Raw genomic sequence first — 12,839 nt, 5'->3', positions numbered from 1 at the left:
ACAAATCATTGAATACAGTTTCAAGAGAATACTCTCATATTTTCATTTAAACCAATTAATTATAAACGTACACAAAACTCAGATCATCACTTTCTCTGCTCCATCACGAAACTCACAGAAAACTGCAAGCTGCAAGTAGGAAATTATTTAGTCAAAATATCTGACTCCGTCAAGTTTCTCGCGGTTAACATAGATGCATGTTTAACTTATAAAAAAGAAATTAACCAAGTGTTACAGAAGATGGCTAGTACAATCCAAACAATCAAATGCATTAGAGATGAAATTCCTCCACGAACCAAAATCCTTTTACCCATTACCCTTGTTTTAGGCCATTAACATTATCCATGCATGCTTTTGAATGGTTGTACTGAAGAAAATCTAGACAAGCTGGAAAAGCGGTATACGATCTGTCAAGAACATAAACATGAGAGACTTTGTCACATATGTGAGGGATAATTCCTAGTGCTAGAGATATAATCAAACACAGATCAACACAGTATCTTCATAAATTACGCCAAAACAGAATTAGATCATTCAACTTCCAGCTGTTTCCGAATTCTAATTTTCGCTTTAATCATCGCACCGGTCAATTCTCCTGCAAGGATTGTGTAAAACCGAAATTCTTCGTGAGTCATTTCTATAACATCAATAAAAAATTTTGAACTTGGTAATTCAAAAAATCAAGTCAATGAAGAAAACCTGTACGCTATCAAAAAGATTTATTAAAAACAGGCATACTAGAGGATAAATTAATACATATAAAGGGTAGACTCTACCAACACCCAACTTCTTAAGGAAAGTCTTTTATAATCTTAAATATTCAATGACTGATGGAACCACAATCAGTTGTGTAACTGCAAAAGTTGATGCAACAAAAAGTGATTTTCTCTTTTAAATATGTAAGAACTTGAATTTGTTGTTATTCTTGAATCGTAACAACATCCAGCGTTCTTGCCACTTGATCTTTACTTCTTAAGATCTCGGGTGGAGTGCGAGTTCCGGTCAGATCTCTGTTCTTGCTGTGTATGTGAAACAAAAAAAATTCGTATGCAAGTTTATAATCAATCAGTTTTATTATGGGAAAACGCTTTTCATACAATTCCATATTATAGAAAAATACTAGTCATGAAGTTTTCTTGAACTTGTTTCTACGTATGAACTGTATGGGAATTGTATGTCTAGCATTTTTTGTTAATCCGAGTGATTTAAATTAAAGACTGTTTTGTTTTTTACAAAAGTACTTTTGGAATTCGAGTTAATTTTGATTGATTTGAAATATTTCTCACCTTCAAGCCCCTAGCCCTCCCCTGATCAATGACGTAGAGATTATAAATAGAAACTTAAATTTATAATTATTAGTTTAAGAGTCAAATCCAATCTGAAACGAATAGAATGTTCCAAATAAACCGAAATGTCTCGATCTGACTCATGAAAACATAAATATTTCATTACAACCTAAAAAACAATCTTACATAATGTCTTAGAAATGCTTATAACAAATTCTTTTTAATTTCTACTTAGCTAATTTTATGATTGATTACAATCCAATATTAGATTAAAAATCAGTTAATTTGAGTTTTCTGAAAACTGACAATGAAAATCCAAAATTTTCCCAAGTTTTTCTCAAGTTTCCAAAATTTTCTCATGTAACAATGGAGCGGGATTATTATATTTCTGTTCTAGTCAAAAATCCCAGAAAATGTTCACAACGAGTGAAGCCTTTTTGTACATTACGCGGTCAAACTTTGCACTGGATATGCGCACAATTTGGTGTCTGTAAAATCCTGGATTCCAGAGACAAGTCTAAAAGCATCTTTAAACATATTCCAAAATGTATGTGGATTCCACTTGAAAAAACTCCGTGGATTCCGCGTACAAATACATGTAACGTGAAATTCGTCGGCACATTTGTTTTGTCGCGGATTCTGCAACAGGCGAAAATAGCAAGTTGTTCTGGATTCAGCAACTTTAAGCCACAAAATTTGTAAGCAAAATCCGCTAATGTAAGCATATTCTTCAAACTCTGAGTGGATTCCGCTCATAAATTGCGGATTCCGCAACAGCTCAATTTACTATACCTATATTTTATTATTTGTTTGTGGATTTCACAAACTGTTCCGCATTTAAACTGTCGAGATAAACAACCATCAGCATTAAACAAGTAACTTTTGAAATTTACCGAACGGCCACTAGGCCAACAATGCGTACATTGGAGCCCAAAATATAACTTGAAAATGATGTCATAAAAAAAATTTGAGCGATTAAGTTAGAGCTCATGAGCTTTTATCACAACTGTCCTGAGTTTACAGGTATTAAAAATTGCTAGCCTTCATGGTAAAATTAAAATTTTAGTCATACAATTCCCATTTATGAAAAATTGTTAGTCATAATTCCCATTAACGATAAAATGTCAGTCATATAAATCTCATTTATGATAAACGCTAGTCATACAATTCCCATGACGCGAGAATGGTAATCAATTTTTTTCATTCAATTTTTTTAAGTATGAAATGTATGTGCCATATATGTGAATTGTATGACTAGCATTTTTGGTCGACCCAGGGGATGGCAGTAGGCCTTTCAAATATTGAGATAGCTGCTTCCTTTTTCTCCTCAAAAAGTATCCAGATTTTAATATTGCTGCTTCTTGATCTGTTCAACAAAATTATCTAGTAAATGGTAAAAAGCATTTCAAATATTGACATAGCTGCTTCTTTTTCCCTTTAAAAAGTATCCAGATTTAAATGTTGCGGCTTCTTGATCTCTTCAACAAAATTATCTAGTAAATGGTAAAAAGCATTTCAAATATTGACATAGCTGCTTCTTTTTCCCTTTAAAAAGTATCCAGATTTAAATATTGCGGCTTCTTGATCTCTTCAACAAAATTATCTAGTAAATGGTAAAAAAGCCTTTCAAATATTGAGATAGTCGCTTCTTTTTCCCTTTGAAAATTATCCAGATTTTGATATTGCGTCTTCTTCATCTCTTCCATAATATTCTGATTCTATCTACTCCCAAATGATGGCTGATCGGTAGAAATCGATAACCAACTGGGGGTACTTCTCCACCGCCTCCTGTCTGTGAATCAAGTCCATGTTCTCAGTGTGGCTCCACTTGATCAGGAAGAATGTCTGTCCTTTGTCGTTTTGTCCACACTCGATTATTCTCTGTGCTGGCTGGATGTACTCTTTCAGCTGTTTGCCTTCCGTCTCTTTCTATATCAACAAAAAATAGGCTCGCACCCATTAAACCCAGCCTCGTAGGCCTATTAAACCCAGCTTAGTACGCGTTTAATACATCGGATAAAACGCGTGCAATTAAACAGCCGAACAGAATTTAAGCAGTACACAGATACTGAAAACGAAAACAAAAGTTGAACAAAAATTGGTGCGAGTTAGCTTGGAATTTTTTTTTGTATAACACTACTCTAGAAAAGAGCACTCTAAGACAACCGTTTGCTTGCGTAAAATTCAAAAAAAAACTCAAGTAAGAAAATGGCCTCATGCAAAGTATTCAGCTGTTTGCGGGAATCGATCAAACCAACTTATATTTGAGACTAAGGATAAAAAGTAAAAAAGAACAACAATCTCATTTTCCTAAAGCTTCTGTTCTGATATTTCTTACACGTCTAGTGAATCATATAATAACTAAAATGGACAAATTCACAATTTGTCAATGAGAGTAACCTTTTAACGCAGAAGAAAACGCAAAAACTAAATTTTAAGGCTGGACACTTCAAAAAAAATTACTGAAACATTTCAAAACTTTGGCGCGCAAAATCTTGTTAAGTTCCGCGACAATCGGTAAAATCAAATGGTGATATATTAACAATATGATCGACCCAAAAAATCTGCCCCTGAAAAACCCTAGATTCATTCCTGAATCAAAATTACCTCATCAATATTACCTTCTTGCGGTATGCGGCCTGTTCCAACTTGAGCTGGACAGCCTTCATGACAGTCTCGAAGTCGTCGATCTTCCTGGGACAAGACAGATTAGACTCTGGCTCCCAAGTGGCGTCTAACAAGTCGTATCCCACCCATTTGATATGGTACTCTGGTTTGCCATCTTTTCCTAGACGTTTGTCCAGAATTTTTTCAACCTGCGAAAAATATTTTGTTTTTAAGACTGTTATTTGAGACTTCTATTCTATCTGTCTATTCCGATTTTGGAAAATTTCGACTAAAAATACTATTATCGTCCTCGCTGAAACTTTATTACCATGGCGATAAGCACTGGTTGATTAATCTAGACGTTTTTTTTTCATAAGGTGGTCCAAACATTTCCCTTTAAACTCTTTTAGTGTTAAAGTTACTACCTGATATTCGACTTCAGTCTGTGACTCTGAGTCAGGGGGGTTCAAAGGAGCTCCCCCTCTTTGAACGAAGAATTTGGTGGAGGTTTGAGGCAGAGGAGGAACTGCGGTTGAGGAGGATGCACCACTTGAAGTCATCTTATGCGAAAAAAAAGTTGCAAAAAGCAAAACACAAATCTGAAATAGGGAGTTGTGTTCAAAATGAAAAGAAAAAACTCTTTACACAGAAATAATAAACTCATTTTACAGACTTACCAACATTTCAAATCATATCAAAAATTTTTAATGAGACTACAACTTTTTCTGGTTGCATGGATTATATTTATCTTAGGTTTTTAATAAATTTTTCTTTTTTACTTTATATTTATGCTAAATGAGAAGAATTCCATTTTTATGCACTTTGCAACATTAAACCAACACTAACAGTAATTTACAATCTGTTGCCACCGCTGAAACAGCGAACTGATAACAAACATTCATTCATGAAACAAAAAACTTGATCACGTTAACATGACGTAAAAATTACGTTTTTTGAATATCCTTTTATAAGTTGCGTGTCATTGAATTGTGAACAAAAACTAAAACACGTGTCCCAGCTTCCCCATGGTTCCGAAACATCAGCGCACCTTAGACATTCCTTCTTCCATTTCAGATTTCACAATTCAACTTGACTTTACTCCGTGTCGGTCTATTCTTATCCTAACAATCATTGAAAGCTGAATTTATTAATTTATTATAACTACCAGAGAGTGTTAACTTAGTTATTCATAACAAAAAGTGGTAATGATAGCTCGTTCATTGTTGAGTATTTGGTTGGCAAATTTGATAATAGTGTCTGAATTAACTCGAATCAGTTCCGCAGAAAGTTCTGAACAGAATATGCAGTCTTTTTCATCTTCTTCGTCGACATTTTCTTCGTCCTCAAGTACAGGAAGCTCTCATTCAGGTATATTTGAATCAAAACTACAAAACTTTTCCGTTCCGCGATCATCAACTTAAACATGCGATATCATAACTCTGGCCAAAAAAAACTATGCAACAAAAATGAATACCCCCAAACAAGTCTTAGTTTGTTTCTCTTTTTACCCAAGAATACATAGAACCAAAAAAAAACAAAGACTTGGGTGGGTTTTTAATTTTTGTTGCATGATTTTAGTGATCAGTGTTTTGATATCGCTTGCTTAAATTCTTGTGTCTATGTAATCTAGAGGGTTAATAGAGAAAAAGAGACCACTTCGCCTCTACCCATATTTTTTCAGGTAGTGGGGGTCACTTCTCCCAGTCTTCTAGGACGAGTGAGGATGATGAGTCATGGTATCTGTATCTGCAGATTGAGGGATACAAGCCAGATGAGCTCAACATACATTTAATGGGCAGAAGTCTCACTGTCTCCGGCAAACACGAGCAAGACGAACATGTAAGTGTCTCTTTCACCCCCATAAGAAACAAAAACATGAAATTAACGGTCCAAATAGTGGCGTGCAAAAATTTCTTTGCAAATTAAAAGTTCAGAATTCGGTGTTCTTTTTTTTAGAAAAATTGCAAATCAATGTTTCATAAAAACATTACAAAACGAACTATCCTTAGACAGGCCAGCAGCTTTTAATGAATACTTTGCGGTTTGCAGAAACGAAATAATTATTGCAGAAAAGGAGGAAGTAATTGAATTGACTCTTGGAACGGGCAGCTACAGCGAACAGCTTAAGAGAAGAGAGTCTAAATATACCCTAAAATCTTCACACTTAAATTATGTTTGGAGGCGAACAATTTAAAACTCGGTTATATTTTGAGGTGTTGAACCAGTTCCAGCAGAACTTCATGGTGCCCCAGGGGGTGTTCATGGACACTGTTGAGTCCACTTGGGATCCGAAGGGCAACGAGATCATGATCAGTGGGAGCAAAGTGGAGAACAAGAAGGCAGAACTGCCTCGCAAGATAGAGATCAAGGTCAAGCAGGACAACGTTGAACTCTAAATAAATTCGAGCCTAAAACTTCAATTTAGTTCACGACTCAAACTTGAATCAAGTTTACGCCGCCCAAATTCAAGGACAATCACCTAGACAGAAAATTATACAGAAATGAACATAGTTCGTTTTCGCAAAAGCACTTAAAACGGACAGAGTATATAAAATTGGATCATCTTCACCTTGTAGAAAAAATGACTAAGTAAAAACTTAAACCAAAAATTGCATCTTATTGTTAATTTTGATTAGATGATTTAATATCATGCGCTATAATTTTGTATTAAATTTAGCAAAGAGCAATCATTCGTCTGAATTCAATTATCATGTCAATTGTCTGTTGAATGATCAATACAATTACCAAAAACCTTTTTTAAAGGACATTTTGACCTTTGAAATGCGCGCAAGTAACTACAGAAGCATATTTTGCCCCAGTAGTACTAAAACCTCAATACATTTATTTGCTTTGAATGACAATTCTCTTTCAAACATTCATATAATTAAGTTAATGACATTAGAATGAGAAACTATCTTGATATCAAAGCAGCTTTCTGTATTCTTATTATAATTCCATCACTGTATTCCCTTCCTCGCGTCGAATATGGGTGAGTAAACATACCGTAAAATGTTTTAGACATTTTTTTTTGACATTCGAGTGTTTAGTCCTTCATGAGTATATATTCATATTGGTAAGCATATCAATTGGAGATGTTGCAAATAAATTGAGAAAGAGAAAATCTGAAATTCGAAAAAAGTTAGGAAACAGGAAAATAGAAAAATGACATGTAAAGCATTTGAACAACTAATGCAAAAACACTTAAAAAATTGGTTACAAGAAGGAAGACTGCCCGTATAACATAACGTTCGCAAGTTGACTTGTGTAAAAACTTACAAACAATAGCCAAAGTTTCTTTTCTGAAATTTGGGCCGTGAGGGATGTGATGAGAAGAACTAGAAAAACCTTATAGCGTTAATAAATGAAGCATAATCGACATATAACAAAAAAAAGAAAAATAATTTCTATAGTTTGCAGATTATTTTTTTCAAATGAAGTTTCAAATAGGACTAAAAAGCAAACATTCCTGACCAATTTTTTCGACAGCGAAGAAAAATTATTGACATTTTTATATGCCGTTCGAATAAGAAATGGGCTTTTAATGGGATATATTAAAAATGGGCTTCTAAAATATACCAATTGATCCATTCTGATGATTTATTTGATGATTTTGCATAGAAAAAACAAAACCAATGTTTTCACACAGAGGCGAAGCGAAGCTTCGCATCACTTGCAATACAACTTAAGTGCAGCATTGCAAGCTAGTGAATAGAAAATGAGACGAAAAAAAACATCAAAAAAATAGGAAAAATGAAAACAATTTTCAGAAAAACAGTGAAAAACAATGAAAATAATTTAGGAGAAACAGTCGAAAAACAAAACTACCAGTTATAAATAAGCTTTAGTATTTACCGAGCTATCACTGAGCCAACAAAAAAAAAGGTTAAACGCATATTGAGCCGAAACCAAAAATGACCCAACAAATCTTGACAAAAAATGTTGGGCAATCAAGTTTTAAAACTTTGAAATTTTGCAATGCAAACTTGATTTTTTTAATCAATCGTTTTTTACCCCTGAAGCGAAACGAAATAAGGTAAGCACTCCAATAAAACCAGAAACCATTGAGGCCGAATAAAGTTAAAAATAAGCAAAAATGAAAACCAAGGAATATACAACGTCAAGGCGATTAATTTTACAAATTACAGGGGTTAATCAAAAACACTTGCATCTACGACAAAAATTGCTGACAGCACAAGATATTCCCCGATGTGGCAACTAAGCAGACAGAACATAAGCAGACAAACGAAAACCGTAAAAATCAATTTTCCCGGGAAAAAATTTCTTTCATACTGAAAAAAAAAGATCCGGCCGGGAGACAAACCCCAGACCTTAGGGTAAACGGCGACTGCGTTACCTCGAGGCCAGGAGTCTCAAAGTTGCTAAGATTCACTAATAAAGCAACTTCAAGTTCTTACAGATTTCTAAAAAAAAAATTTTCACGGAAAAAAAGTTTCGTTCCCCATCACAAAACACTTGCTCTCGCAAGTCGCAAGTGTAATCATGGTCATCGCTGAAGAAAATTCCAAAAAAACAAACGTTTCAAAAACGTTTGCTTTAACCACTCAACGTGATTTTTTATACTCACCAATCAATGAAATTCTAAAGCGTAATTTAAATCGTCTCAGATCTCAACTGGAAAAACTTTTTCGGATTGTTTTGTTTTAAACCTATAACTCAGACAAAAATTTATATACAAAATTTGCAAAATCTTTTGTTATATGTGATATTGCGATAAAAAAATATTCAAAAACTTTTCACCGACAATGAGCGGTCAGACAGCCTCGGTGTCCTTTAGAATCAATATCATTCTAAAAAAACTACCGACAAAAGATGTGTGAAACACTATTTTTCCGAATTATTTGAATCCAAAAGCCTTTTGAAACTGAATTTTGTTTATCAAAGTATTGTGACATCGAGCTTACAAATCCCTCAGTTGAATGATAGAAAAAATGAAATGTATTATAACATAATAAGTTGCTCGTAGCATAATAAATGGAAAGCGATACAAATATGAATGACAATGATTAAAATCAAACGGGAAAAAATGAAGAAAAAAGTTCAAAAAATTGTTTGTCAATAAAAATCGGAAAAAAGCAAAAAAAAAAACGAAACAGAATTGCCTGCACCATTAGAAACTGTACAAAAAGCTTCGGGAAAGCTATAAAGAAGCCAAATTTTCAAAAAAAGTCCTTTCTGCGGAACTACGCAGACAAACATAGGCAGACAGACAATAATTTAAAAAAAGGGCCCAACCTGGCTCCAGATGCGCCGAGGGGTTGATTGGATTTGAATTTATATTTACCAAGCGGCAACAAAGCCGAAAATACTTGAGCAGAAACACTTCATGCTGGAAAAAAACCAAGAAAATTTTTAACTTATAAAAAAGTTCTTTTTCCCTCAGAGCACACAGACGCGTCAGTTTTTTTCCGATCGTAGCTACGCAATAAGAGGCCACTAAGTCGATATCATTTAAGCCAAAATTATTAAGCCCATAAACAAGATTATAAAAAATGAAGAAAAAAACGAGTGAAATTATAGCAAATCGGTGGTAAAATTACAGCCAATGGGAAAAGCAAATGTCGATTCGGCCGGAAATCTTAAAATGGTAAAAGCAACTGCAGTGAAAATTGTTTGCAGCAAAAATAAACGACTCTTAGATGTTGCAACTAATCCGACAAAACATCAGCAGACCATCATTAGGCCAAATTGTTTTGGAACCTGAATATTTACCGTTTGAAAAAAATAACTGGTCCTGGTCAGATTCAACCCAGGACCTTTGCAGTCCCAGACATATTTATTACTAGCGGGCAATGTGCAAGAGACTGCAAAATTTGAATTCATTATGAACCAAGGTACCACCAGGAGTCCAATGAGTCTTGTGGACAAAGTTGTTCACGGGAAAAAAAGTCTAGTACCCGATTGCAATACCCTTGCTTATCGCAAGGGTAACAATATACAAATTTGAGCGCAAAAAAAAGAAAAAAAATCTTGAGTATTTGAAGACTAAGTATACGAAAATTAGTTTGCAAAAAGATAAGATCACGGTCGGATTCAAAACCATGGACCTTTGATGCCCAATGCATTGACGTTACGTCTGCGGCAAACGTGCAGAATAAGACGCTGAAATTGAAGTGATTCTTAATCAAGCTATCAAACGATTCAGTTATTCTGTGAGACAAGTTAAGCTGGTCTATGTTCCGATTTGATAACTGAGGCTCCTTACATTTCGATGCATCATATGAAATTCACTCCCACATTTTTTATTGGTTGTTTCCATCGTGCAAAAATGGTTGCTACAGTTTTTAACCTCTCCAAAGCTCAGTTTTTTTGGATTGACCGATCAATCGAATCCACCTAAATGTAAGCAAGCAATAATTAAAACCTGCTTAACGAAATTTAAAAAACCCACCTCAATTGAAAACCCTAGAACAATTTAGATCAATCAAACTCACATGTTCAATGAAAAAAAAATCTTTCACAAGGTATTTCGAATTCGAACCACGCTAGGGGGCGATTGCACGGCTGATAATTTTTTTTCAGTTCAAATAGATATCATTTCAGCGAGTGTTCAGCACCTGGCAAAAACGTCACCTGTGAACTGTGGTATGACTGGAAAAGACTGGCAACTGAGAGCAAGTAAGAATCAATCAGAACACTATTATGCTCCTTTTGGTACAATTTAAACACGAAAAGATCAAATTGAAACACAGAGACGAAGCTGAGAGTTTCACACCACTTGCGATACAAAACAAGAAATCCGCTATGTTACAAAAATCAAAAAAAAATAGATCTGTCAAATAAAAATATAGCTAGTTTTCAAATAAAAATATAAAAAGACAATTGAATGTGAAATAAGCATCGGAAGAATTCGACCACGTTTTTTGCGACTTTTACATTTTGCTTTTCAATATTGGAGTTCTCATTCCTTTTAACAGAGGAAATGAATTGAACTTATAAACAAATCAAACGTCAAACCCCGAAAAATCAAACTTTAGCGTAAACAAATTCTAAAGACTTTTTCCTGAAAAAAAAAATCACCAAGACCTATATAAGAGTATTCACTATGTTCATGACTTTTAATAAGGGCAAGAACAGATATCTTTTTTTGACTTTCAGCTCCTCTTCAAACAACAGCCTATTATTTAATAGGTTTTTTAATGTTAAAAAACTCATGGAATCGTTTTAACTCCATGTTAACGGTAAACCTTAGATGCACGCATTATCCAATTACATTAAAACTCTTTTCATTTCTGCATATCAGATCATTATTCGATTCCTGTCTTTCTGCAATTCATGTTTCAACATATTATGCCGCCTTTTGTAGCCGTCGGAGCAGACGGAGTGTGATAGGAGTGTGCTGTGTTCGTTGTTGCATCCAAGAGGGGGACATCTGCCAGCTGATAGAGGACCCCCAGATGACAGGCCAGACTGTGGCAGTGTTTAAGTGCACCACCGAGATCACACCTCCCAAGTGGACCAGAGACTACACTTACTCTGCATAGATGCATCATGCACACACGCAAAAAAAAACTTCTTCATGACTATGATTCGCCAAAAAAACTTGCACCAAACTTTTGTCATAGATCTTCCCTAGCCAAGCCAAAACTTGAATAAAAGAGAACAAAATTTAAAAACAAACATGAAAAATAATTTAAATTTTTACATAGCCGCGAAGTTGCCTTTCGCATACACAAGCAAAACTATGACCGATAACTCTACTGGGAAAAACTGAATATGTAAAACTTTGAGTCTTCAAAATTTCTTAACTAGTATACAAAAAGTTCATTTAAAACAGCATTTTAACTAGTATACGAAAAAATTTATTTAAAACGTCCGACCATGCCCAGGTTCAAACCCTCTTATTTTGTTGCGGGTCTCCTTCCCAGCCGCTACGCTACATATTCATGAATACTTGAAGCTAAAGTGTTATTTGTATTATGAATATCGTGCTATTTATTATCCTTAGCATTTACTGCACTTAATAGCTGGTTATTGATCAAAATGAACGCTTTCAAAATGAACACTAGTATTTGCGACTTAGATTGAAAAAAAAAATAAGTTGATACTATCACACAAGCTTTGCTTGAGCAAATTAAGATTATCTGGTGGCTGTGGCAAGTTGCACACTATCTTTCAAAACAAAAAAAAGACAGACCACAATAGCATCAGAACATAATTGCTTGATACATCCATAATGCATTGAGATTTGAACCAAACTGACAACGATAATAATAAATTTACTTCCTGCAAATCGCAGAGGAGCAATCAGTAGGTCCTAACAGTCATGACTAGAGATAATCCATTTGTTATTTCTCCAAAATTCAGACTGAGCGAAGCTCTTTTGTTTTTATTTTGTTAAGCGACGATGTTTTGCAACTCAAGGCCGTTATTGCCGCCGAAATTGGACAAGCTGTGGTAGACCTGAAGCTAGATATCGATCGAGAGCTCGTCCTCAAACACCACCATTTCCAAGGCAGGGCTCAAACTCTCTAACTGAGGATCTCAAAAGTGAACGCCTTGTCACTATGCTAAACGCCCTGCTAATCTTCAAAATTTGCCAGAAGACACGTTGAGCGAAAATGAGCTAACAAAAACCGCATCAAAACTTCGGTTGAATCAGAAAAAAAAACATTGTAGCCAACACACTATTGGCAAATGTCAGTTATTCTCAAGGAAGCCGAAATAAAGACTTCAACCTTTAGAGTTTCGAAGAAAACATAGCCAAAAGACAGCTGGAAAAGAGTCCATGAATTCAATTGAACAGAAAAAAATCTTATTTCGAATTCAAAAGTCGATCACGTTTTTCGTGACCTTAACCCTTTCGATGTTCAATAGTGGAGTTTGCCTTCCTTTTAACAAAGTTAATGAACTGAGCCTAAAAAGAAATCAAAAGTCATACCTCAAAAAGTAATTTTGAGATTGAACAAATTATAAGACTGTTGCCAA

General features: G+C 34.7%; 2 protein-coding genes across 2 annotated transcripts; one reads left to right on the top strand and one right to left on the bottom strand.

Annotated features, from left to right (window-relative positions):
* Positions 1-2,849: 2,849 nt before the first annotated feature.
* Positions 2,850-4,488, bottom strand: LOC134851559 (chromobox protein homolog 1-like). The gene is made up of 3 exons (XM_063867696.1): positions 4,319-4,488; positions 3,908-4,102; positions 2,850-3,215 (listed from the first exon to the last, which is right to left on the bottom strand). The coding sequence occupies exons 1-3, from the start codon at positions 4,451-4,453 to the stop codon at positions 3,009-3,011; spliced, it is 537 nt and encodes a 178-aa protein (XP_063723766.1). The 5' UTR covers positions 4,454-4,488; the 3' UTR covers positions 2,850-3,008.
* A 323-nt stretch (positions 4,489-4,811) lies between these two features.
* Positions 4,812-11,488, top strand: LOC134851298 (uncharacterized). The gene is made up of 5 exons (XM_063867316.1): positions 4,812-5,261; positions 5,575-5,732; positions 6,107-6,882; positions 10,455-10,529; positions 11,218-11,488. The coding sequence occupies exons 1-3, from the start codon at positions 5,099-5,101 to the stop codon at positions 6,287-6,289; spliced, it is 504 nt and encodes a 167-aa protein (XP_063723386.1). The 5' UTR covers positions 4,812-5,098; the 3' UTR covers positions 6,290-6,882; positions 10,455-10,529; positions 11,218-11,488.
* Positions 11,489-12,839: the final 1,351 nt, after the last annotated feature.

This window comes from Symsagittifera roscoffensis, chromosome 7, assembly GCF_963678635.1.
Source record: "Symsagittifera roscoffensis chromosome 7, txSymRosc1.1, whole genome shotgun sequence".
Taxonomy (NCBI): Eukaryota; Metazoa; Xenacoelomorpha; order Acoela; family Convolutidae; genus Symsagittifera; species Symsagittifera roscoffensis.
Note: the sequence above shows the minus strand (reverse complement) of the source record. Positions and strands in the feature narration are given on the sequence as shown.

Excerpts from the sequence above, each read along its gene's own strand:
- LOC134851559 (XM_063867696.1), bottom strand. The coding sequence starts at position 4,453 with ATGACTTCAAGTGGTGCATCCTCCTCAACCGCAGTTCCTCCTCTGCCT. Across the intron at positions 4,103-4,318 it reads AGACTGAAGTCGAATATCAG|GTTGAAAAAATTCTGGACAA; the intron begins GTAGTAACTTTA and ends TATTTTTCGCAG. Across the intron at positions 3,216-3,907 it reads AGGCCGCATACCGCAAGAAG|AAAGAGACGGAAGGCAAACA; the intron begins GTAATATTGATG and ends TTGTTGATATAG.
- LOC134851298 (XM_063867316.1), top strand. The coding sequence starts at position 5,099 with ATGATAGCTCGTTCATTGTTGAGTATTTGGTTGGCAAATTTGATAATA. Across the intron at positions 5,262-5,574 it reads TACAGGAAGCTCTCATTCAG|GTAGTGGGGGTCACTTCTCC; the intron begins GTATATTTGAAT and ends ATATTTTTTCAG. Across the intron at positions 5,733-6,106 it reads AACACGAGCAAGACGAACAT|GTGTTGAACCAGTTCCAGCA; the intron begins GTAAGTGTCTCT and ends TTATATTTTGAG.